The sequence below is a fragment of the Geospiza fortis genome, unplaced genomic scaffold (assembly GCF_000277835.1).
Source record: "Geospiza fortis unplaced genomic scaffold, GeoFor_1.0 scaffold41, whole genome shotgun sequence".
NCBI lineage: Eukaryota > Metazoa > Chordata > Aves > Passeriformes > Thraupidae > Geospiza > Geospiza fortis.
The window spans coordinates 20,979,742-21,002,653 of NW_005054299.1; the positions used below are offsets into that span (position 1 = coordinate 20,979,742).

Consider the following 22,912-nt stretch of genomic DNA (forward strand, 5'->3'; position numbering starts at 1 on the left):
TCAGGCAAGTTTTAAAATGTGCTGGCATGAGGAAATAAAGAAAAAGCTCAACGTGATCAAGGCACAGTGCTAAAGGGTGCTTTGTCAGTTCTCAGCAAGAGACTGTTTTCTGACAATATTAAACTGCAGATAGTAGCTAAGTCAGGATGCCTTGCTATTACTTAGCCAGAGATTTTAGAAGAAAGAAGTTCCTTCTCTCCCCATTCTTCTGAGAGACACATGCAGCTTCTCCCATTAATAGTTCCATTCAGGTAGGATGCTAATATTGACTCACTACTAAAAGACCAAAGTTGACCTGCAGAAACATTGTGCCTGTCCCCTCTAAGTCTCTCCATTAAAGATCTTTACATCTTTTTCCTAAGAGCTTGTCCCCTGTTCTTCAGCAATTGTGCCAAGAGCTTTCTCCCTTACATATCTTCAAAGATCTACTTTGAAGCAACGCATTCTGTAGCCCTACAGCCCCAGCAAGCAGAGCTCTGCAGAGCCCAGCACCTCAGTGAAGCATTTCTTTATGCCCCCACTCAGCCATTTCTTCAAATGAAAATCTACTGTAAGTAGTAATTCACTAACAAGGTACACAATCAACATTTCCCCTCAATTGATAGAGGAAAAACATGTGGTCAACAGACTTCCCTAATAAAATGGACAGAAACCTACACTCAATACTAATAAACAGATGTAATTTACACTTGTGAAAAAGTTTCAAAACAATTCTCCCTGGAAGAGTGGTATATGTTGCAAAATTTCCATTTCATCCCTGTATACATGATAAATGGATTAAAACAAGACACACTTGGTAAACCATGACTGCCTCACTGTGGATTAAAACAACACTTGCTTCCAGTTTTTTGCTATTACTACCAAAATATTAGCTTTTTCTTCATCCCTAAGGAGAAAAAAAACCCAACAAAGCAAAAAAAGACACTTTGTTAAGGTGAATAGCCCAAAGTATTTCTGAAGATACTGTCACAGTATTTGGTTGGCTGACAAACAGCTTGCAATAGGTGAAGCTGAATACTCACTCAATCATGGCTGAAGTCACAGCTATGCATATCACAGCAGAAATGCAAGCTGCATGTGAATTTATTCTCAGGTTTTTTCAAAACTCTCAATAACCTTGCAAAAAGTTCTATTTCAACACTGAATACTGGGTGCTAAATAACATTTACTTTAAGATATGTTCAAAAACCTACCTAGCAACTTTATTGCTATACCCAAATTCCCATTTCCTTTCTCTCAATACTCTCATGAATTGATCTTCCTTGGAAGCACAGGCTGGCTGAGCTCCAGCTTTGAACTTCCTGGAGGATGTGCTTAAACAAGTACAAACTCACATCTGAGCAGATGGACAGCAAGAAACCAGATTTTATTTTCCACGTTCTTGCTCTCAGAGCATGACACTTGCACATCTTGGAATCCATTACCACGATGTAGGTCCTTTGAACCTGGTTCCATCAAAAGCAGTTAAACTGGAGCTGCTATTCCATATATTTCCAATTCTTTTACTGCAGTCTCTGCAACATCCCAGGTTGCTTACAGCAAAATCAATGCTTATGTAAAAGCACAGACATAATCTCATAGAGAAGACAGTAGTACCTTCTGACATACTTCAAGTTGTATATATACACTTTGACTTGTATGCTGAACTTCTCACTGTAGCTGGGTGTTGTTTAGTTACTTTATGACTTTTGTTTAGTTACTTTATGACTTTTTACCAAATCCAGAAGAATCAGTTGCAGAGCAGTCTGAATTATGCAGGCTATTGTACTGGCTACACCTCACTCCCAGGGCATCACCTGCCATTCAGCCACACCTCCACTCTGACTAAACATCATTCCCCACACAAGCAAACAAAAGCTAATTCATCAGTTAATTCCTGCCCCATCCTTTTATTGACTCCAGTTTCCATCCTCTCAGTCCGGCCGTCATGAACAACTATTTACCTGAAGTTTAAAAGCATCAGTAACTTTTAAGTTAAATTGTTGTGCAACTTCCAAATGCTCATCAAGAAGAAAGTATTAGATAAACAATGAAAAAGTATTATACATCCATCCCCATGCCCTTAACAAGGCACTGAAGGGCCTAGGGAAGGTCACAAGCAGAACCTTCAGAGTGATGCAGGATGCAGGGCAGAGGGAAGCTGGGAATATTTAATGAGTGCCTAAACTGAAGAGATTTGTCCAGAAGAAATTTTTCTCCCCGAGACTCTTTCCTAATGTCTGTTGATTACTATTAATGATATGGAAAGATTCAAAGAGTAGCTTACATTGTCATCATATGGGACAACTCTGAATTTTAACAGTCCCAACATAAAGTGATGGAATAAATATTCTCAGGAACCACAGTAGCCCCTGAAACTCATGGGCAAGTGGGTGATCAGCATTTTCTTCCAGCTGCATAAGACAATTACAGTTTTAATGGGAAAGATTAAATATCAAGGTGAAATCTTTGTGAAGAAGAAAGGCAAAGGTAACCTTGCCTAAGTAACACTCTTGCTAAAAAAAGAAAAAATTTAAAAAAAAAATTCCAAGTCTTAGCTCTCTGATCTTTGATTTTCCTGTTTACTTGGATTTTGGTGAAGTCTGTGCCCTTTTGCCAACACTTAGAACTACACATTCGCTGTGGTTGTCACCTCCTTGACTTCCTTTCACAGAGCACAGTTACCTTGTCCCCTGCCCAGCAGAACTAAGCCCAGTTTCAGACAGACCCTCATGCCCTTACACCCTCCCATCACACCAGATGCCCTGGCTGATGCAGCAGTCTCTGACCAAGGACACCTGCTCCAGGCCTTCTTTCCAGTGAGAAAGGTCCTCCAGGCTCAGTTTCTCCCACACCTTTGGGTGCCTCTGACTTCCTGCTCACATGTAACAAACTGAGCAACAGGTTCAAAGGCTTTTGGGATAATACTTACAGGCAGCCAGTAAAGTCCCACCAGTGCTGTTTCCTTAGCAAGCAAGAATAAACATTTGGGAAAGGTTGTGCTGGATGGCCAGAACCTCAGGGCTTGGTGGAGAACAGAAAGGAGCAGTGTGTGTTTGAGGGATGTTTTCTGTTCTTTGATCTTGCTGCTAAAAATATATGTTTCTTACAGTAACTGATTTACTGATTTTGAAAACTCATTTTTTTCCAAGTTTTATACCCTCTCTGTCATATGAGAAACAATAAATTCATGAGCTGCACTGACAATAGAAAGCAATAAAGTTTTTGAAAGCTAAGGTGCTCCATTCCTAACACGTGCTCTTCCCGCATATGCAAAGCATCTGTGGCTGAAACAACTCCTCGAGGAAACTCAGGGGAGGAAACTCAAACATTATGAGTCAAAGCTGCAGAAGAAGAGGCTATTATTCACAAAAATATCTTCCTGTCCCTTAAAGAAAACACACAGGACAAGAACAATACATGCTTACTGTGAACACAAACAAGGCTCACTTTAGAAACATTTTACCTTGATGTGCCTTGCTTTGGCCTGTGCCCTTCTTCCCTCAGCTCTGAAGGCAGAGCCTGGCCAGGGAATTATGACAAAAGGATTGCTGAATAAATTGGTTTTGTTTCAAAAGCCCAGCCTGGTTTTCCAGGAAAAAGGGTTTAGTTGTCTATTTCCATGAACAACTCTCCCTGGAACAGAGTTTAAGAGCTCCCCCTCAGTAGTACAGGGAACCTGTACTGAGAGGGATCACTAGAAGGACATGGGGGACAAAGCAGGGAAAAGAAAAAGCCACAGTAATCATTACATGGAGAAGAGGAAGTTTCTTTGTTGATTAAAAAAGCACATATCCTTAACAGCTTGTGCTGCAGAGCAAGAACATACAAAGTTGTCTGTGGCAGACTTGATTTTGCCTGGCTGCCTGCAGAGACTGGAAACATCAGTTCCTCAGGCAGGCTGCCACTCACACACTTCCCCAGTGCAAGATCAGCCAGCCTGACCAGGCTGCATCAGCATGGAGCACATCCCACCCCATGAAGTATTGCGGTGTCTTTGCTTTGGCAGGGTGGTGGTGCTGAACTTCAGCTGCTCCATCTTAGACCACACAGCCCAGGGGCACTTGGGGCTAAGTGTGTGAGGCTGACCCAGTGGCTTAGCACTACAGACCATCCACCCAGCCCAGGGCAGCACTGAACAGCCCTTAGCAGGCAGATGTCAGTGTATCTTGGCAACCTGGCTCCCTAGAAGGTGTCAGGAGTTTATCCCCCATGTGCTTTTCTCCTGCTCCTGCCAGAAGGTCAATGTGGCAGTGTGCTGTCAAGGTCTCACTACAGGTCTCACATAGCACCAATCCATGTTCCAACCTCTTTCCATCCAAAAAACAGTTCTAAGGGTTGAGGCTTTGCTCCCAAGAAGCTTTGAGAGCTGGCAACAACTAATGCCCAGAAAGCTGGAAAAACACCCTGGGAATAACAGCAGATCCCCCTGCAGTGGAAGCATGAATTAGAAAGCACTGCTGGCTGTGACAGCACTTGCTTTGGCTTCAGGGGAAATATCACAAAAGGAAGGAACAATATTGATACAGGTTTTGCATGTACATTCATTGCCCCACCACCAAATGCTGCTCATACCCTTTAGCTCAAATAATCTCTCCTTTATCCTAGGTCACAGATTTCTACCTATGGCAGGATTTTACAGTAAAGCAGCTATCCCTTCTTCAAATAGTAAATAAATGCAACAACAAAGACAACATTGGGTTAGATAACCAGATTCCAGACTCCCCAAAAGATTTACTCCTCTGTCAAGGTGCTCCTTTGGAAAACCTGAGCCAGTTCCAAGAGAAGCAACTTGTAAACTAACCAACACAAAGCTCTAAGTTCTTAGCAAAGTATTTTAATGAGTGTGTTTGATCTTACTTAGCTGGTTAGCTATCTGTACTTTGTAAAACAGTGAGCTTAGATTCAGAATATACTTTTACACAGTGTTGGCAGGGAGTGTCAACTGGTTTATTTCCCTCTACCAAAACAGATGAAACATACATAAACATGCAGTGAACAAAGAACACATTCATTCAAGGACCTTTAAGGGTCAAATGCTGTATGGAGTACTTGCTAACAGCAGAGCATAGGTCCCCTTACTTCTGTATCACTCACAAACGTCATTACCAGGGCCAGCAAGAAGCCTCATACACTCTCAGAGACAGATAAGATAGAAAACTGGACCATGTACCATGGGCATTGTAACTGCAGTGATTCATCTCTGCCTCCTGGCTTCATGTCTCAGTGTAACGTCCCTCCAGGAGAGTGGATTTGCTGTTTGCAAGAGAAGGATTCTTAGCTCTAAGCAAAAAAAACAGCCAGAGCAAAGCAAAGACCTGAGTTCACTCCAGACTGCTCTCTTCTCGTCCATCACACAGCCCTCCCCATGCCTACAGGCTTATTCTTTTTATTTTTAATTATGATTTTTCTTATATAAAATTTCTAGAATACTTGTTTCCAAACTGGAAGAGCCTCTTGGTAGCACTGAAAAGCCCCAGAGGGAGAGCCCTTGCTTGTTGGTTAATGCCAGACAAGAGCATTCCAGCCTGAAGGACTGGTTCACAGTCTCCTCTCCCATGGCTTTTTGCATTCCAGGCAGGCCAACAGGTACAAAAAAGAAAGGACACATTTTAAGTGCGCTTGATTTAAAGTAAATTACCTAAAGTGGAAAAGTTTGTGTTCATTAATGAACTTATTCAGAGAGCTGAGAACAAATCTCAACAGTTAACCAGGGCAAGAGTTGCCCATACTTGGCGCTTATGAAACCATAGTGGGCAGCCAGCAAAATGCCATCGTCTGTCTTTTGTTCGGCTCTTCTCTTCAAAACTCCAATAATCAAAAGAGATTTAAAATGGTCAAGAACATCAGCCACAGATGCCATTAAAGCAAAGGTAGAAAGGAGAAGACTTTCAGCAAGGTGATCCTGGCAGTGCTGCTTCAGAGTCAGAGCAGGTGTACAAGTAAGGGATGGATTTATTGGATTTGATCATATGTGAGACATCACCAGAAAAAGTTACTGAAACACAAGCAAATCTGAAGTTACTGTTCTTGCAGCTTTCAGATATGTACTTTTAAACCAAATTTTGTTCTCCTTGTTAAGTTACCCAAAACTTACACAGCAGTCTAAAAATCGGTAGTATTTCACTTGCTAAAATGCAATTTATTAGCAATAGAGAAAAGGAGCAAGTGACAGCCAAAATGTGACAGGCAGCTCTATAAATTTCAGTTCTGCTTTGTCAAATGTAAATGTAATGTTGGTTTCTTTTGCAGCAGCATTCATTTCACAGGGCCCATTTGAGGTTGGTCCACACTACAAAGTTAAGCCCTCAGAGAAGGGAAACCCAGTGTGCTTTAGTAATTAGTATATAACATGCTTGCCTAGCAATTAATTTACAGTTGGGAGCTGTGCCAAACCACACATCCTGCTGCAATCTCACCTGCTGGTAGGGAGAGGGAAGTCTGTCCACAAGAGGGAGATAACAGACCAGCAGTGAAGCCTTTTCCTCTCCTACAGGTCCAGCTAAGAGGCTGCCGCAGCTCTCAGAGGTGTTCCTGCCTCCCTCCTAGAGAGCCTAGAAAGCATCCTACGGGATAGGGGAGGGCAGAACGGGGCTAAGGAGGAGGGAAAGAAGCATTTTCGAGAGTAATGAAGTACCTGCTTGCTTTGAAATTCTGAAAGGGATCCGAGCAGGCAAATGAAAAATGGGCTCAAAACAATTGGAGCTTTGTTGGATTCCTATTTTTCTTATTTTTAGTACATAAGTCTGATAAAACAACAGTTTGATCAGGCAGGCTAAAAAGAGTTGTTCAAGCTCACAGTAGCCCAAAGAGCAGGCCTGATGCTTCAGCAGGTTATGTGTCAGTCAAGAGTGTTTTATTCTATCCAAAATACACCAAAGTATTTATTTTTTATTTTTTTCCTTATTGAAGTAGCCCTGATGTGCTGGAACCAAGGTGTGAGAACAGAGACTACCATCTCTTCATAGGCAGGACCTGCTTGATCTTGTTCCAGAAACAAGAGTCGCATTTTGGTGGTCACTTGAGGACCCTGACACCCCCTGGCAGCCAGCAGAACTCTGGCTCCCGTGCCTCAGGGAGCACATGTGCCACATCCAGAGCACAGAGCAGAGGAGGGACACTGCTGGGACTGCATCCTGAACACCCACTTGGGTGTGCCAGTGCAAGGATGGGCTTCCTGCCGTGCTCCTTTCTGGGGCCTAAGCACAGAGCTGTCTTAATTTTCCTAGCTCTAAATACTTGCTGAGTGCCAACAGTGGCACCCTACAGAAGTTCGTCACAAGGTGGAGGGGAAAGCAAATTGTTTCCAAATATTTCAAGGTGCTAGAACCTACAGAAGGTAGTCTCTGCACAAGGTCCATTGTCTAAATCCTGATTTTTGTCCAGAGCACCTGCCTGTAGCAATCCACCAGCGAGCAGCATGGATGAGGCTGCAAGTAGAGGCAACAAAGTAAGCCTGGCAGCACACACATATGCTTATAGGGACCATCTCACTGGCAGCAGTACACCAGAACCCATTCCAGAGGGACAGAACAAAAGCTAAAGCAAAAACAAATGGGTCTATCAGAGCCTTTGAATTTTTCTTAAAAGACAAACAAACAAAAAAACTATAGTCTAGGAAAAAACACTGCACGCAAGTAAGAAATTCAAGTTTCAGGATGAAAATGGACAGTTCACTGATAAATTTCAATCCTTAATTTGATTGGGACCATCACAATCACATGACACAGAGGTGGAATAAAACTGAGGATAAGTAACAACTATTTGATACCAAGTCTGTCAAAGCAAAACAGACCATACTGGCAACCTTTGAACATGGACTTTGTGAATGCCATCAGCCAAGCTTCACTACTGCAAATTTATATAAGGAAAAAGAGAAAACCAAGTTGTGGGCTTAACCTACCTGCTGAAACCCAGCTTCTGCAGATGAAGTTTGCCTTATTTAATTACCTAACAGCAGAAATTCAACAAATAAATGCATTTCTTAAACTGACAAATTAGCAGGCTGAGGGAATGCTGTCATTTATTCAGTAACCAAGGCAAGTCAAAATTAAAAGTTAGCTTTGTTTACTCTCACTAGTCAGTTTAAAAACACAGCTTCAGCCTTCTGACAGGCAATTTTTCAAGGGCTGTTTAATTGCCACAATTTTTCAGCAGTCAGCTTATTTGCAGAATTCCCTGGCATGCCCCAACAACAGTTCTGTGGTTTGCAGAAGCAAGTGCTTTCAAGATGAATACCATTCCTCACCTACATAGGAAAATGTGCTTGTAAGTAAAAAAAAAAAAAAAAAAAAACTACATAGAGGAGAAACTGCTCATGTCCAATTGCCAAAATTCATCATCTCTTTTTATTCAAACTGGAATTAAAGGTATCACTAGCCTTATATTAAAGTTAGCATACAGTTGCTTGTTATTTTCAGAGTGCTAAAGAAGTAACTCCAGCTTAGGGTAATCACACTTACTCTCCTTAATTTCATTTTACCATCTATGTGAAAACCCCAGTGACAGCATGGCAATCCTTTATGATCTTTCTGTAGAAGAGATCACTACACTCACTACAAATAATCCAGTCAGAGAGAGAAGAAAATTTCCATAAGTGCAAGACAGGACTCATTTTCTCAAGTTTCCTGACTCAGTGCTCCCCTTCCACCTACATGTCTCACCCTAAGCCTGGATTTCCCCCTTCCTCCTGCACAGATCCCCAGCTCCTGCCCTGCAAGCATCCTGCCAGCAGCTGCACAACCACCAAAAGGGACAGATTCTCTGGCTGCCAAGGGCATAAGAAGAGCCTACATCCAGCCTGCAGCTATTTTTTGAGGTGTTTTTGAGAGTTTGCATTTGTAAAAACCAAGAGAACAGGAAGAATGCAGAAGTTTCCCCTGGCACCAATAGCAAGACTGCATTTCATTTTGCAGAGATGTAAATTAACTATGGGAACTGCATAAACCTGCTGCTGGGGCGAGTGGAAATTTCTCTTTCCCCTCCCACCCACCATAGTCAACCTACAGCTGAGCAAACAGATGATGGAAACTTACATGAGCCATCCAGTAAAAGGGGGACAACCAGAACACACAACTATTCTGGATTACAAGTATTACAAACACCTCTCACACAACCCATACCCCTTTGGACAGCAATTCAGGCACAGGACGCTGCATAGGACACCACTGCTAATGCATTGAAATGAGAGCTTTCATGTGGGAAGTTCTCAGAATTATCGAAGTTTCACAATTACCACTACAAATGTTGTGTTAAGTGAAGGATAGATCAAGAATTAAGTTTCACACATTAAGTACAGTGGCCAGAACCCCACTCAATAAGCCAAAACCTTTTGCAAAACAGTGCCAATGACTGTGCAGGATGACTAGCAGGAGCAACCTTGAATTTAAAATAACATGAAACTCATAAAGTCAATATAAAGCCAAGACCAATTACCAGCCAATTTCAGCTTCTCTTAGCTGAACCTCTTTTTCTAGGAGGCAGCCAGGTTTTCTAACACTGAGACAAGTTGGTATTTTTGAAGGCTGGCAGAGTCTCCAGGTTCCAGCTAGCAGCCAGAAGCACCCCTTCACTGGGGATGCCCTTTCCCCCTCAGCACTGGCAGGTCAAGCAGCAGCCAGCATCACCATTGTCCATCACCAGTGCCCAGGAAAAGCAGAAGATTAAGCATTTTTCCACCGCAGAAGGAAGAGGGGCCTTGCCAGCAGCTAAAGCCAGCCCTCTTGACAGAAATAACCATCAGTTAACCACATTAGTAAGCACCAAGACCACACTGGGCAAAACTGCTGCTGTGGAGGCTGCACCACAGGGCAGCTCCCAGGACAACACTTCCATCTCTCTGGGCCATCCCACCACAGCAGTATGGTCAAGCAGCTGCTCTACCCCAGCAGAACACACTAAAGAAGACATCACCAACCCACAACAGTTCATTTCTTCCAGTGCCATCAGGCCCACAGCACAACCCCAACCCAGGAGACATTCCATACCTCACCTGCAAGCTCCAGCCCGGCTGTTTCTGAGGAAAAAAATACAGGCTCACTGTTATCCTGCACATCCCAAATATATCTGCAACTCCCTCTCTTCCCCACGGGTGGATCAACCTCTCACACAGTCAGCTGGGTCTGCCTCCTCCAAAATCCCCACCTGTGCACACCCAAACTAGCATCACCTGCCTGCTCCTGCTCAGAGCCCAGCCAGCAATGAAGTGTGTCTGTGCCACCCGTGTGCCAGGGCAGTTTCTGCGGGGCCACAAGGCCGTTTGTAATGCACAACTGAGATATTCACATACTCTTTGAACAGAGAGAGACAATTCTCTCTCCCAGGATTTTTCCTGGGGGAGGCAGTGAGAAAGCTCAGAGAGAGAAGAGAAAACATTTCTTATCTCTACTTGCTGCTCCTGTTGCTTGGCACATATGGAATGTGTTATGGAGATTGTTTACTGAGAGTGATCTGTTAATTCGACACTGGTGAGGGTTGTTTGGATTGATTGACCAATTAGCTCAAAGCTGTGTCATAACTCTGGTAAGGGCCACGGGTTTTTCTTTAGTAGTATGATATAGTATAATGTAGTATAGCTTAATAAAGCATATGTTCAGCCTTCTGAATCATGGAGTCAGAACACATTACTCCTGCCCTGCATTGGTACACCATGAGCTCTCCAGCCTGCACCAGCCCCTGCCAACTAGCACTGATCTGGGATCACCAAGATGAACAAACAGGCAGATATTGTTCATGAGCTGCTGAATGTTCTGATTTCCTTGCCACATGGCCTATCAGGCTTCCCTGCATTTTTGCCCATTCAGCGAGTGGGTTTTTTCCAGGTTCCCTGTGTAGCTTTTCTTATACTGATCAGCATAACTTGGGCCTTGGATGACACTGCAAGGAGATGTTACTGAAAAATATTGAGAACCCAAGTGCTGTAAACCAGACCCCAGACACTGCCAAGAGTGAGGACCAGAATGTTCACAGTCCATCTGCACAAAGAGGAGAGAGAGGAGTGGGGTCACTGTACCATAAGAGCATGATGGAAATTAGGGCTAATACAGGGGTTTTTCCACAAGCATTCATTATCCTGCTTCTGTTCTCACTGAGGAAGAGGGGATATAATGAGGAAGCAAAGGCAGAAAAGCCAATGGGACCTTTAGCATTTTCATTAATGTCAAAAGAGAGCATTGACAAAATCTCCTGGAGATGTAAGGTTAAGAGATGTCATAAGTGGAGAGCAAAAGGGAGGTGTCTCACAGGACAAACCAGAAAACTGGGGGGCAGTGGAAGTGGTTATAAACTGACTGGGACAAGGGAAAGTCAGTCAAGAGACTAAAAATGCTTTCTGAGAGAAGATTGGTGTTTATCAGCAACAAATAGCTAAAGAAGGCTGTGGATCACCATTGTCGGGATGTCTAGCTGGTCAGAGTGACCCCGAGAAAAGTTCTAAAGTCTCTTTTCCCAGCCCGGCGCTTAAAGAAGGAGTCAGGGCTCTTCATTTCTCGGTCTCAAGGTTGTTTATTTTATCTTATCTATAAAAAATTTTCTCCTGCCCTGCCGAGGTCAGCTCAGCACGACAGTTCCAGGCACTCTCCGCCCGCTCCCAAGGCTGCGTCGTCTTTTGTACTACAAATTATGTATATCATATTTACTTTTACTTTCCAATACCTATCACCCATGTTAGACAGCGCACCTCTATTCTAAACCAATCCCCAAGTGCCAACATCACAGCAGAAGATGGAGGCCAAGAAGAAGAAGGAGAAAGGCTGGACACACCCAGATTCCTCCATCTTACCTCCTGAACCCCCATACCAAAAAACCCAAAATCTTCTTTTCCAGCCTGTGATAATTTCACTATTATTCTACCTAAACTGTTGTGGCTTGCTGATCTTCATATAAGGTTGGTAATTTGCTCCATGAGTCATAATCAAAACCACAGGTGTCTTGGGCTCTGTGACAGGGTCTCTGAGACCCCTAGCAGGGGTCCTGGGTCCTGACAACCATGACCAGTCAATCACTGATGTAACTCTAGATAATGAAAATGTGTTTTTCAAAGTTATCAAAATGGCTAATTCCAGTGGAAATAGGGAAGCAGTATGAAATTGCCCAGGCCCTTCTGCAAGCCCATGCTTTTTACTACAGACATTCCATCTCTCCCTTTTTTTGGGCCAGGCACGGACAGAGGGCCAGCAGGAGAGGGAAAGCTACCAGAGGAGGAGAGGATTTTTATAGCCTTCCAAAAGAGAGGCTGAGAAATTACTTTCTAACAATGCATATCAGCTTAAAGACTACCAAGGGAGAAGAATCATTAAAGCTGGGAATGGGTTTTGGCTCAAGATCAGATAGTCATAAGACTATTATAGATAAATTTCAGCTGGCAATTAAAAGATAGCTCCTAAGCGATGAGAAGCAAGGGGGCTGCTAAAATCTGCCAATCAAAAAAAAAGCAACACCGCTTGCCACAGGTACACAGGCAGACACAGAAAACCTCCCCAGAATCTCAGCCACTGTTTTTAGGATAAATCCCGGTGCTTTCCCAAAAGGTCTTGGTGAAGGGATTTCCTATAATTAAGGAATTAAATTCAGGAAACCCCTTCCAACTCTGTTGTACAAGTGTGGTAATTGCATATCACATAGGAATTATTGGCATTGACAGAGTTACTGAAGCAATTAATTTGTTTACTAGCATCAAGCAACAGTAATCTATTTTTGTACTGCTGCAAGACTGGGAAAGGAGAGGGAAAAGCGAGAAAAAGCTTCAAGATCTTTGCCCAGAGGGTAACAGACTCTCATCCCTAGGAGTCCTCTGGTCACGTTCCTGTGGCGCCATCTCAGGTGGTGCCTCAGGAAACAAGGCTCAGAGACATGTCAGGAGTGCAGCACCAGAAGGATATTATGGTAACTATTCCTTAAAAACAAAAGTGGGTGGAGGAGGGAAGCCTTGATTGGCTTGAAATTTGAATTGCAGCGAGCTGTGTGATCATACAGGAGACACGCAATACATGGCAGCCCCACACTGCTGTTTGCTCCATACTGACCAGCCAACATCCACCTCTGGGAATGGACTTCAGCACCTCCCCTGCTTCTGTTGGCACTGTAGACAGACTTGAGAAATTATTAACACAAGCCAGCACTTCAGCTAACAAAGACAGGAATAAAACTAGCAGTGTCCACTTGGGAGAGCAGGGAGTGCAGATGAACTCAAAGGACAGAAGGACAAAATCTGTGAATGGTAGAGCACTGGTAACTCCAGGAGGAGATTCCTGAGAAGCCCTGTGTCCTCTCTGTTTACAAAAGCAACAGCTGTAGCCAGCCATAAAATCTTCAGCTGTAAACCCCACAGCGTCCTCCAGATCCGAGATATCACAGTGGTGCGTACAGTGGGAGAACCTGGATTTGATTGTTATCTTCTCAAAGCATTTTATTGCCAAAAATAACTGTGTCTGTAAGGTGCTATTAGACATTAAGAGAAATACTGGAACCGCACACCACTCAGACCGGCTCCCTCATTTTCTTTACCTCAGTTGCCAAAGGCACAGACATCCAGGAGCAGCTAAAGCCAGAACCTCTAAAGAAGAAATTATTTTCAGGTAACAATTATTTTCTGGAACAAGTCTCTGCCTGGTTTTAAAAAAATGCATGTTTCTGCTTCAGTCTTCTTTACACCTGTCTTTGGGGGGTTTATTTTTCTTTTTTTACTTTTGATTTCTATTATTTTTTATTTATATTTGCATGAGTGATCCAGTGCCTTAATGTGTACTACCTCAACTCATAAATCAAATTGATATCTATGGGGGAGACTCAGGCTGGAGAGAAGCATGGGAATACCAAATCTCACATTTTATTCCTGCTTGGAACTTAGTATTGACATGGCTTTTGGAAGCAAAGCAAGACATTTCTGCACAACTGGGATGAGGGTTTTACAAAGATTTTTTTACAGACAGCAATTATTTGTTACCCAGAAGTAAAACTCAATAAAAAGCATGAACCCACTGAGATGGCAAACAGTAGAAGTTTCCTAAGGGTTCCAAGCATTTGGTGACAGCTTAATTCCTGGGCATTTGGGTATCTCCCAACCTCACAGTAGTCTGTAGTCCCAGTGTTCATCTGGTGTGCAGCACAGCCAGGAGTGGTGAGGAATCCTGATGGAGCTGGTACAAGGAACAGCACAGCTACACCCACACAGGTAGGGGCTGTTTGAGGTGAGCCATCCCACACCCGCCTTCTTCAGCATCTGGAAACGTCACTATATCAGTGCCTCCCCCTTGCCTCCACCAGCAGCCTCAGGACTGCACCAGCCAGCAGCTGAAGAAGGAGCACAGCACAGCATTGCTGCCCTGAGCCCACAGGTGAGAAAAGTTTCTCCAGATGGGTCACATGAAGTTCATTTTCAAGTGCAAGGACACAGATACTGAAATGCCCCATCTGCTTTAAAGTGATTTAAAAATTGCACTCAGTAAAAGGTTTTGGTTCCTTTAATTTGAAAGTATGGGAGGGGAAAAAAAATTCCACACCAGAAAAAGCCAACTAGGTAAGATCCATCTGATACTTGCACTAAGCAAGGCTGAGCTCTTCCACTTGACAGCCCAGAGGCCTTAGCTGCAGGCAGCTTAGGTCAGAGCCATAGTTCATTCCTTTAAGTAGTCACAACTATTTTTGTCCACGTGAACATGGAGTCACTTCTGCAGTACAAGGTCTGCAAGAACCTGAGCAACCATGGAGCCCTGTGCTGGGCAGCATAATAAGGGCTGTCCTCCACACAAGCCTCTGTGGGGGAAGGAGATCCACAGTGGGCTGCCTGACCAGGGACAGGCTCCAGCCCTCGGCCTAGCACCTCCCTCCTGCCTTATGGGTCCCCTTCACTGCACAGGCTGCCCAGAAAAATGGTGGAGTCACCACCCCTGGAGGTGTTGAAAAGATGTGTGATACTTGGAGACTTGGTAGAGTGGTGGATTTTGCTGTGCTAGGTTAAGGTTTGGACTCGTGCTGGGTTAAGGGTTGGATTCTGATCTTAAAGGTCATTTCCAAACTAGATGATTCTATGGGAGATTGATCATCCTCTTCCACTGACATGTCTGCTTTGAGGGCACATCTCTGAGGCAAGGGATAAAGCTGGCTCCTTCCCAGGTCAGCTCTCAGAAGTGACATGTGCATGCTCAGTTGCACACAGAGCAAGGGCAAGTGCTGATCAGCTGGTGAGAGACTCCTGAAGTAGCTGAAAGGACCAGGCAGCACCTTGACATTTATGGCTGGCAGCAGGGACTCAGAAACACGCTTGAAAATATGGTTCTTAAGGTCTAACACAGCAGGTGCCAGCCTTGCATCTAGCCCCAGCTAGAAACTGGTCACTGTGGGAAAAGAGCTTTCACCCAGCGCCAAATGTGGCAACCACCTGAATAGCAGTCAGTCAAGGATTTACCAAAACAAGGGAGAAACACACGGGGGTGGAGAAAGCAGTGGATGAGAACTGTTTGAACTTTCGCCCACAGACAGAAGGTGACGTGCAGCAGGAACCATTCGTGAAACCGCTCAGTGGAAGGTCAGCACACTGTAGGTTCAATATGGCTGATGTGCATTTGTTTCACCCTTCCCACCACCCCCACAAATTGAAAATCAAGCATGGAGTTTTTCTTAAGAATCTTTACTTTTTTTTTTTCTTAACTTAAATTATACTTCCAAAATACAAGTATAAAACCTCACAATGAAAGATGCTGCTAATTTCTACAAAATAGTCTAAATAATAATGCACTTATATCATTTACACAATTTACCTTCATAATAAAATAGGAGCACTTAGATCACTATTTACATATTGACAGAGGATGTGCCTGTGCAGCCATCTACGTTTGGCGCTGTGTCCTGCTGGAGTAGCTCTGGGAGACTTGCCTCTGCCAGGAACAAGCCCTGCCAAAACTTTCCTAGGTGCAGGAACCTGCCCAAAGGGTACCAGACAGACCAAAATGGTGGCAAACACTTGCTTTTTCATCTTAAAGCTGCCACTGTAGCACATAAGCACACATCAGTGAGTTATTTAAGGAATTCCCTGATACAGAATTTGCTTTGCTATATTAGGCACTTCATTATACAATTTATTTATTATGGCTTATGCAAAAGAACTCACTTTCCTCAGGATATGTATTTGCCAGATTCAGAGGGAGACAGAGACACATCTAAGGCACACTTTCAGCCAATGTTTTGGGTAAGCCTGCATCATGAATTTGGATCACATTACTTTGTATCAGTGATAAAGCAAATACTTTATCAAGACCTGTTCCTTACAGCAAGTCAAGCAGTCAGCGTGTTTTAAATTTTAGTACATCTGCACTTTTGTGCAAAAACCTTGGCAACTACAGATCTCCCTTTTTCAGTAAGTTAACTTACATCCATGCTGTTCCACGTGCCATGGGGTGACACATCCCACATATGATTGTCTTCAAAGAGTACACTGTAGGTTGAGGGATTATTTACATATCTGAACATTTAGAAGATAAAGTTGTAACTTACCAAATAATAAATACAGATCAGAGTACAAGACTGAAATAAAATAAATTAGAATGATTCCCCAAGGTGTTGAATTCCTTCTCTTAAGGCCTGAGCCAAAGATTCAAAAAAAACCCATGAACTGATGTATTTCCAATGGTTCAAAAAGTTTTTGGATAGGGCTTCTAATTAGACACTGTTTGAAAATGAGATGTTTAGCTAAGCTGGTGGGTATTTGAAACCTATATGATCAAACAGTAAAAGTTACCTCCTAAAGAAGTCTTTTGGGTAAAACTTTTTAGCCCAAACATTAATACTGTTTTTATTGGGAAGAACATAGTTCTCAAAGATTGTCTCGACATAAATTGAGCAGCAAGGAAATAACCATACAGTTAAGAACACAACGTATTTGTGAAGCAAATACGTGTTAGTGCACATGATTTTCCAAAAACTTCACTCTGCAGCTACATCTGTGCATATTTCAGAATGCTTCTAACTAGATGGTTAATAAAAATCTTCTCATGACTATAGCTAAGTTTGCCATTTAAAAAAACTAACTGAAAAACAGTTAGGAGTAACTTATTAAGAACGATGCCAAATTTCAGGTCCAAATATATCAGAACACCAAGAAATTTGGAATGCAAGTAAAAATCTTAAAACTTAGGTCTATCAAACTTTAGAAAAGAAAAAAAAAATAAAAGCAGTGAATCTGCTCTAAGAATTGCACACTCACCAGGTTTGTAAACTCTACATGAAGTCAGTGATGCACAGTTCACTATAAGAGGTATAATGTGGATGCTCTCTGCAGAGCAGTACAGATGCTTTTTGGTTGCAGTTTCCTTCAGGTCTCTTCTTTCTCCTCCTTGAGGACTGAGCAGCTAACATAATTTGGTAGCTAGAAGTGTCTCAGAGGAAGAGGCCTGTGTTTACATGGAAGGAGAGGTGACAGGTGTCCACGTGGGTGCCAGCCTGGCATGTGCAGAGGTGTCATACTGGCTGTCGGGCAGGTCGGTGGGTGCTGTGCCGTCGTACAGGGGTGAGGCAGAGGAGGCTGCTGGCACCGCGTGGGGCAGGGCCGAGTAGGGTCCTGGAGAGCCACGCAGGAACTGGGAGCTCAGCCCGTTGGACATGCCGCTCGGCTGGGACACCGGCGTGATGCTGCTGTTACTGACGGACCACAGGTTGGGGTACTGGCTGGAAGAGGGAAAGGCACAGGCAAAACCTGTTATTAGTGACTCTAGGGCCTGCTGGCAGCTCCTCAGCTCACAACACAGCCCCCAGGCCAGGTCCTTCTGCTGCTAACAGAGACACTCTCTAGGCAGTTCCCAGCCACTGCGAGGCAGGAAGGACCCCCAGGCACAATCTGTGTTCATGGCACCCCCACAAATAAACTGAACCTCCCTATTTTCCAACAGACAGGGGCTTCAACAAAAGGGGTGGCAAAAACACCTTCCTTGAGGTTGCACAGTTCCAGTTCTACTGGTTTTACCTCCTGAACAACTCAGTGCAGAAATTGAAACTCCAGGAACTTAGCAACTTCCTAAATATGCATCCTGGGGATCAGACAGAGAAAGAAGTGCTAGAAGGACCTTTTTACTCAATTAATCTGTGTTCAGGACTAAAAGTATGTTCAGCAATACAATTAACTTATACTGGGTGGTAGTACATATCCTGATTAACAGTTAAGAGTCCATGTGCTATGCTGGTTAGTGTGGCAATGCTTAAGTAAAGAATTACTGCCCCAACCATGTGCTCCTTCTCCACACTACAGCTCACTGCTCCATCATTTGTAGCAGAATAAAGGTTTATGGAGATGGCTGGGAAAGCTATGACCAGCCAAAATGGAAGGGATAAAAAAAATAAACTTTTTAAACACCATTATGTATAACAGAGACGAAACTTAAGAGAGCATCCTCAAATTCAATCTATGTTTGTCTAAGCAATTTGCAATCCTTAATTTATCAAACACTGCTGTCATAGGTATCTACATGTCCAGAACCAAAACATTAAAAAGAAAAAAAAAATCCATTTCTTTAATCTGTTTTCCTGCTGGACAGTCCTTCTCAGTGCCCCACAGAGTGCTAATGGTTCATACCAATGGCCAAAGAAACTTCTAATATGCTGGTGACTCTTTACCTCCTTTTTCAGCCTTTTCCTCCTAGAAAGTACCAATATAGGGATTTGAGGGCTGGACTCCTACCTGGAGCTGGTAGCTGTGCCAGTGCTGTGACCCATGGGCAGCATGGCTGTGTGTGTAGTAACTCCCAGAGAAGACCAGTTGTCATGGGACTGCAGCATGGACAGGCAGGCAGAGGAGTTGTCAGCATAGGCTGCTGGGAAAACACACAACCACTTACAAACACAACAATCAGGCCAAGTAGCAATCTTGTATTCAAATACAATGAAGAGGTTTAAACCACCCTTCCCCACTACTACCTTGCAAAAAAACCCTACAAATAAAATCACACACGCAGAAAAAAACAAAGCCAGTAACCAGTTGTGTCAAGTTCACACCTTTATTGGCATTGCCCTGACGTGTTGTTTTGTTCCACTAATAACTGCAAAATCTTATTTCTGTGAAGGGCCTATGGCCAAGGGCTGTCTGCAAGCCAGCTGCTAATTCAGCAGATGCCATTTTACACAGTCAGTGAGAAAAGGAGGGCCCTTTATTTACACTGTCACCTGGAGACCTTCCATCTCCATCACCTATATAGGCAGTAACAGTCTAGCACAGCTGGATAACAAAGCTATCACTGAATCACACATCCCAGTTCTGAGCCAAGCATGCCATCTTGAAATCTGCCTTAGGCACCATCAGGAGTGACTGGACTGTGGCTTAGACTACTTGGCTTGTGACCCAAACTGGCTGGCCCACAGAGCAGGGGCACTAGGAAGCTATAAGGGGAATCCCATACAGCCACCCATGGTCAGAAAGAAGCTGCTGTGGTAGCTAGCTAAGGGAAGGAAGGTTTTGGCTGAGGACACCAGAGAGGAAAAGAGCACCAGAGAGGTTTTGCTCTTTTATCCTTTCTTAAGTCTTGCACAAAAGTTCCAAGATGCAAAAAAAGTTCACAGGGAGCTAGTTTTCCATTTCAAAATGAACTACAAAGCTACATGCAAGATTGGTCAGGCTGCATCTAGAAGCCCAAGTATTACTTCATAATTCAAAATAATACATATTTTTTAAATGGGAACCTTCAATATCTATACAGCCTGAAAGCTAAAATTGTTAACCATTCTTCTTTGCCAGAAGAAGATAAATTAAAAAAAAAAAAAAAAAAAAAGAAGAAATAAACAAAAACCCCCACTGTTAAAAATGCCCTTTTCACCCTTAAGTACCTGGTGCCTGAGATATTAAGTCTTACAATGTTTGGCTACTTCTGAGCACATATTTTCTAAAAGCTCAGCAGTTCACTCAGCACCTCACTGTTTCTATCTATGCAGTGGGGGGACGTTCACAGACAGACACTAACCACAGCCCCAGTTCAGATAAGCTGACAAAATCAGACCCCCAGTTCCAAAGGCACTGGGAGCATGTCCTGGGCTCAGGGCCCCCTTTCCCAGAGCTGCAGCCTTACCTGGCGAGCTGTTCCTGTGCGTGTAGGGGCTGGCGTAGGGCGCGGGCCGGTGGCTCCTCAGCGACGAGTACCTGTCACAGCTGTGGGCAGGGGACAGCGACAGCCCGGCTCCAAACTGCGCGTGGGCATTGGCCGGGGGGCACAGAGCCCCGCTGCCAGGAATGAGCCAGCTACCTACTGGGGGGAGCAAGAGCTCTGTGAGAGGGGTGGGCAGGGCAGCCAAGCACAGCATCACAGCAACGAGACAAATAACAGCGAGGAAATGCACACTCGGGAAAGGAAACAGAGTTTCAACATAGCTGAAAAGTCTGGATCTTTACAACTTGGATAAATGTTCTTATGAAGGAAGATCAGATAGCAGCCGAGAAAAAGTCTTGCGCCAAGTTAGCTTGTTGTTTTTTAAATTACCATTTAACCACAACCACAGCAAGGAAACACTGAAATTGTTAAACCCTCCCATATGTAGGCAGTGCGTGCTCAGTAATTGTTAGCATAGTATTCAGTTTTAAACTGCTCTTTGGGGGTCTCAATCTATAGCTAAACTCTGAAGCGTCTCCTCTTAAAAATTAAGTATTTTCTCTGAAACAAAATAATTCCTGCTGCAAATCAACTCCCCCGTCCTTTTTAGGCTACATTTTGCTATCAATCTGTTAAAATAGAAATCATTAAAACACAAATGCTTTTCAATCATTTGAAATAACTTCTTCAAGCAAATGCCTGTAATTTTCTTAGAGTACTTAAAACATGAGTACTGTCTCAACAAATTTTATGAAATAAACTTTTGTCTCCATGTCCATGTGAACATTGCTGTCCTTGTAAAAAAAGAAAGCAGATGCCTTTTTGGACGTAAATGCAACTCTATTAAATGGCTTTGAATGCAATAAATCCTAACCACATACAGAGATTATAGTGTTTATACAAACATCAACATGCATGAACCACAACCACAGAGACTGCTAACACTACTCTCTATGAGCTAACAAACCAGATACCAAGCACTGGCCTCAAAGTTTAGCTTAACTTCACACAGAGTAGATGGAAGAAATCAAAGTCATGCTCATGATGCACAATGAAACATACACTGTGAATACCCAGACTGCTGGTTGTCCCCCACTTCTTCCATCATGTCTTTGTGATCACTTCTATAAAAGAAACCATGTTGCATTAGTTAAGAATTTGTCTTCAAAAATCTACCTTAAAAAACATATTTTAGAATTAAGAGCTCTCACCTTTCTTTTGCATCAAGAAATGCCTTTGCAAACGGATTGTATTTAATTTTTAAAGCTGTGATCTAAAAACAACAACAAATATCTTTATTCAGATGTATCACCATTCATTATCACACTGATATTAGGATTTGAACTAAGACTACCCAGTGAAGTTGGTAAAATCACAGATTTTTGAAGAAACAAAAGTAGGCCCATAAAAGCAACGGATGGGCATGAATTCAACAGCTCCTTAAGGTCTAAAGTATTATCAAAGCACTAGGAGTTAATCTCTCTGCCAAATTTTGAAACATCAAATAGCCTGAGTTCATTGATCATCTAAGGAAACACCTAAGAAAGGTTGTAAACTAAATAGCTATAAAAATCTTCACATTTCAAGCCAGAGCAAATTGGACATTAAAGAAATCTCAGAAAACCTGATAATTACAACTTCATTCAACAAACACATGCATTTGGGTAACAGAAAAAGGGCCACTCCAAAAATGGTGCCCTCAGACATTTCACTATGTAGCTCAAAATAACAATTGTTTTTTCTACCATAGTTGTTTGCCCCCACAGAGTCTTTTAAAAATTACTCCCCTAATACGAATCTGCAGTACACATTGAGACAAACAATGCTCAAAAACTTTGTTCTATAACTCATTCATAGGGCTTTTACATGCATTCATTTAATCTTTTATATTTAGCCTCAAAAAAAAACGCATGGGAAGAACTGAGAAACGCGAAAGGAGATCCATTATTTTGCTCTGTAACATGCCCGCTTTGCTACTTGAAACCTCCCGGTAGTGGCACCCTCTCTTCCCCGCTGTGCTTACCTCCTCGTTCTGGTAGGCTGTCACAGCTATAAACTGGGTTTCTGGGAAGGAATGGCTGGTGATCATCCGCTGCGGGCCACCCACTCGCACGATGTGAATCCTCGGCTCATACTTGTGCAGGGAGTTCAACATGATCTGTGAACAAACAGAGCAGGTGAGCAGCGACAAAGTAGCGGCAGATGCTGCCAGGCACAAAGGGCACTCAGGTTTTAAAGTATCCATCTTTCCATCAGGGGTGGAAAAAGCAGTAAGTAGGAAAAAAGCCTAAAACTGAAGCTGTGAGAGAAGGAAAGGCACAACGAGGACAGACACAACTTTCTGCACAAGTTATCCTCATCCCTGTTACTTGACAAAGCATTTGCAGAGTCACAAAGGCATCAATGATAAGTCAGCCTTAGAAAGATTCATCTACCACACCACTGACATTAGCAAATACTCAGGCCAGAAAGAGCTTTTCAAAAAAAGACAAAGTGATAAAACATCAAGGCACTCATCCTCGGTGGAAGGAGACGATCTCCTGAATGAATGAATGAACGAATGAATGAATGAATGAACGAACGAACGAACTGCGGGGGCAGGGAGAAGCGCGACCCATCCCAACACGTTTGGTAAGGATGAAAACGAGCAGCAAGGAGAGCGAGCCCCGCTGACCGGCAGGTCCCGGTGCCGGCGTTTACCTGCCCGCCGCCGTTGAGCTTGTTGGTGAGTTTGACTTTGCTGAAGGAGACGGGCGCCTTCATCCAGTGCGCGCCGAAGTTGGGCGAGTCGGGGTGGATGTAGACGCAGCTGGGCGCCTGCGGCTCCGGCTTCCCGCCGGGCACCCATTCCCCGTTCACGTACTTCCAGCGGT

At 43.5% G+C, this 22,912-nt stretch overlaps 1 protein-coding gene across 1 annotated transcript in view; it reads right to left on the reverse strand.

Moving 5' to 3' along the window:
* Window positions 1-17,209: 17,209 nt before the first annotated feature.
* TBXT (T-box transcription factor T) overlaps window positions 17,210-22,912 on the reverse strand; it is a 6,759-nt gene continuing 1,056 nt past the window's right edge. The window contains exons 2-8 of the mRNA XM_005416352.3: window positions 22,740-22,908; window positions 22,063-22,197; window positions 21,251-21,312; window positions 21,102-21,163; window positions 20,022-20,195; window positions 18,644-18,773; window positions 17,210-17,637 (exon numbers count right to left, since the gene is read on the reverse strand). Of these exons, the coding sequence (XP_005416409.2) occupies window positions 17,370-17,637; window positions 18,644-18,773; window positions 20,022-20,195; window positions 21,102-21,163; window positions 21,251-21,312; window positions 22,063-22,197; window positions 22,740-22,908 (1,000 nt within the window). The 3' untranslated portion in view covers window positions 17,210-17,369. The remainder of the gene's footprint in view (window positions 17,638-18,643; window positions 18,774-20,021; window positions 20,196-21,101; window positions 21,164-21,250; window positions 21,313-22,062; window positions 22,198-22,739; window positions 22,909-22,912) is intronic.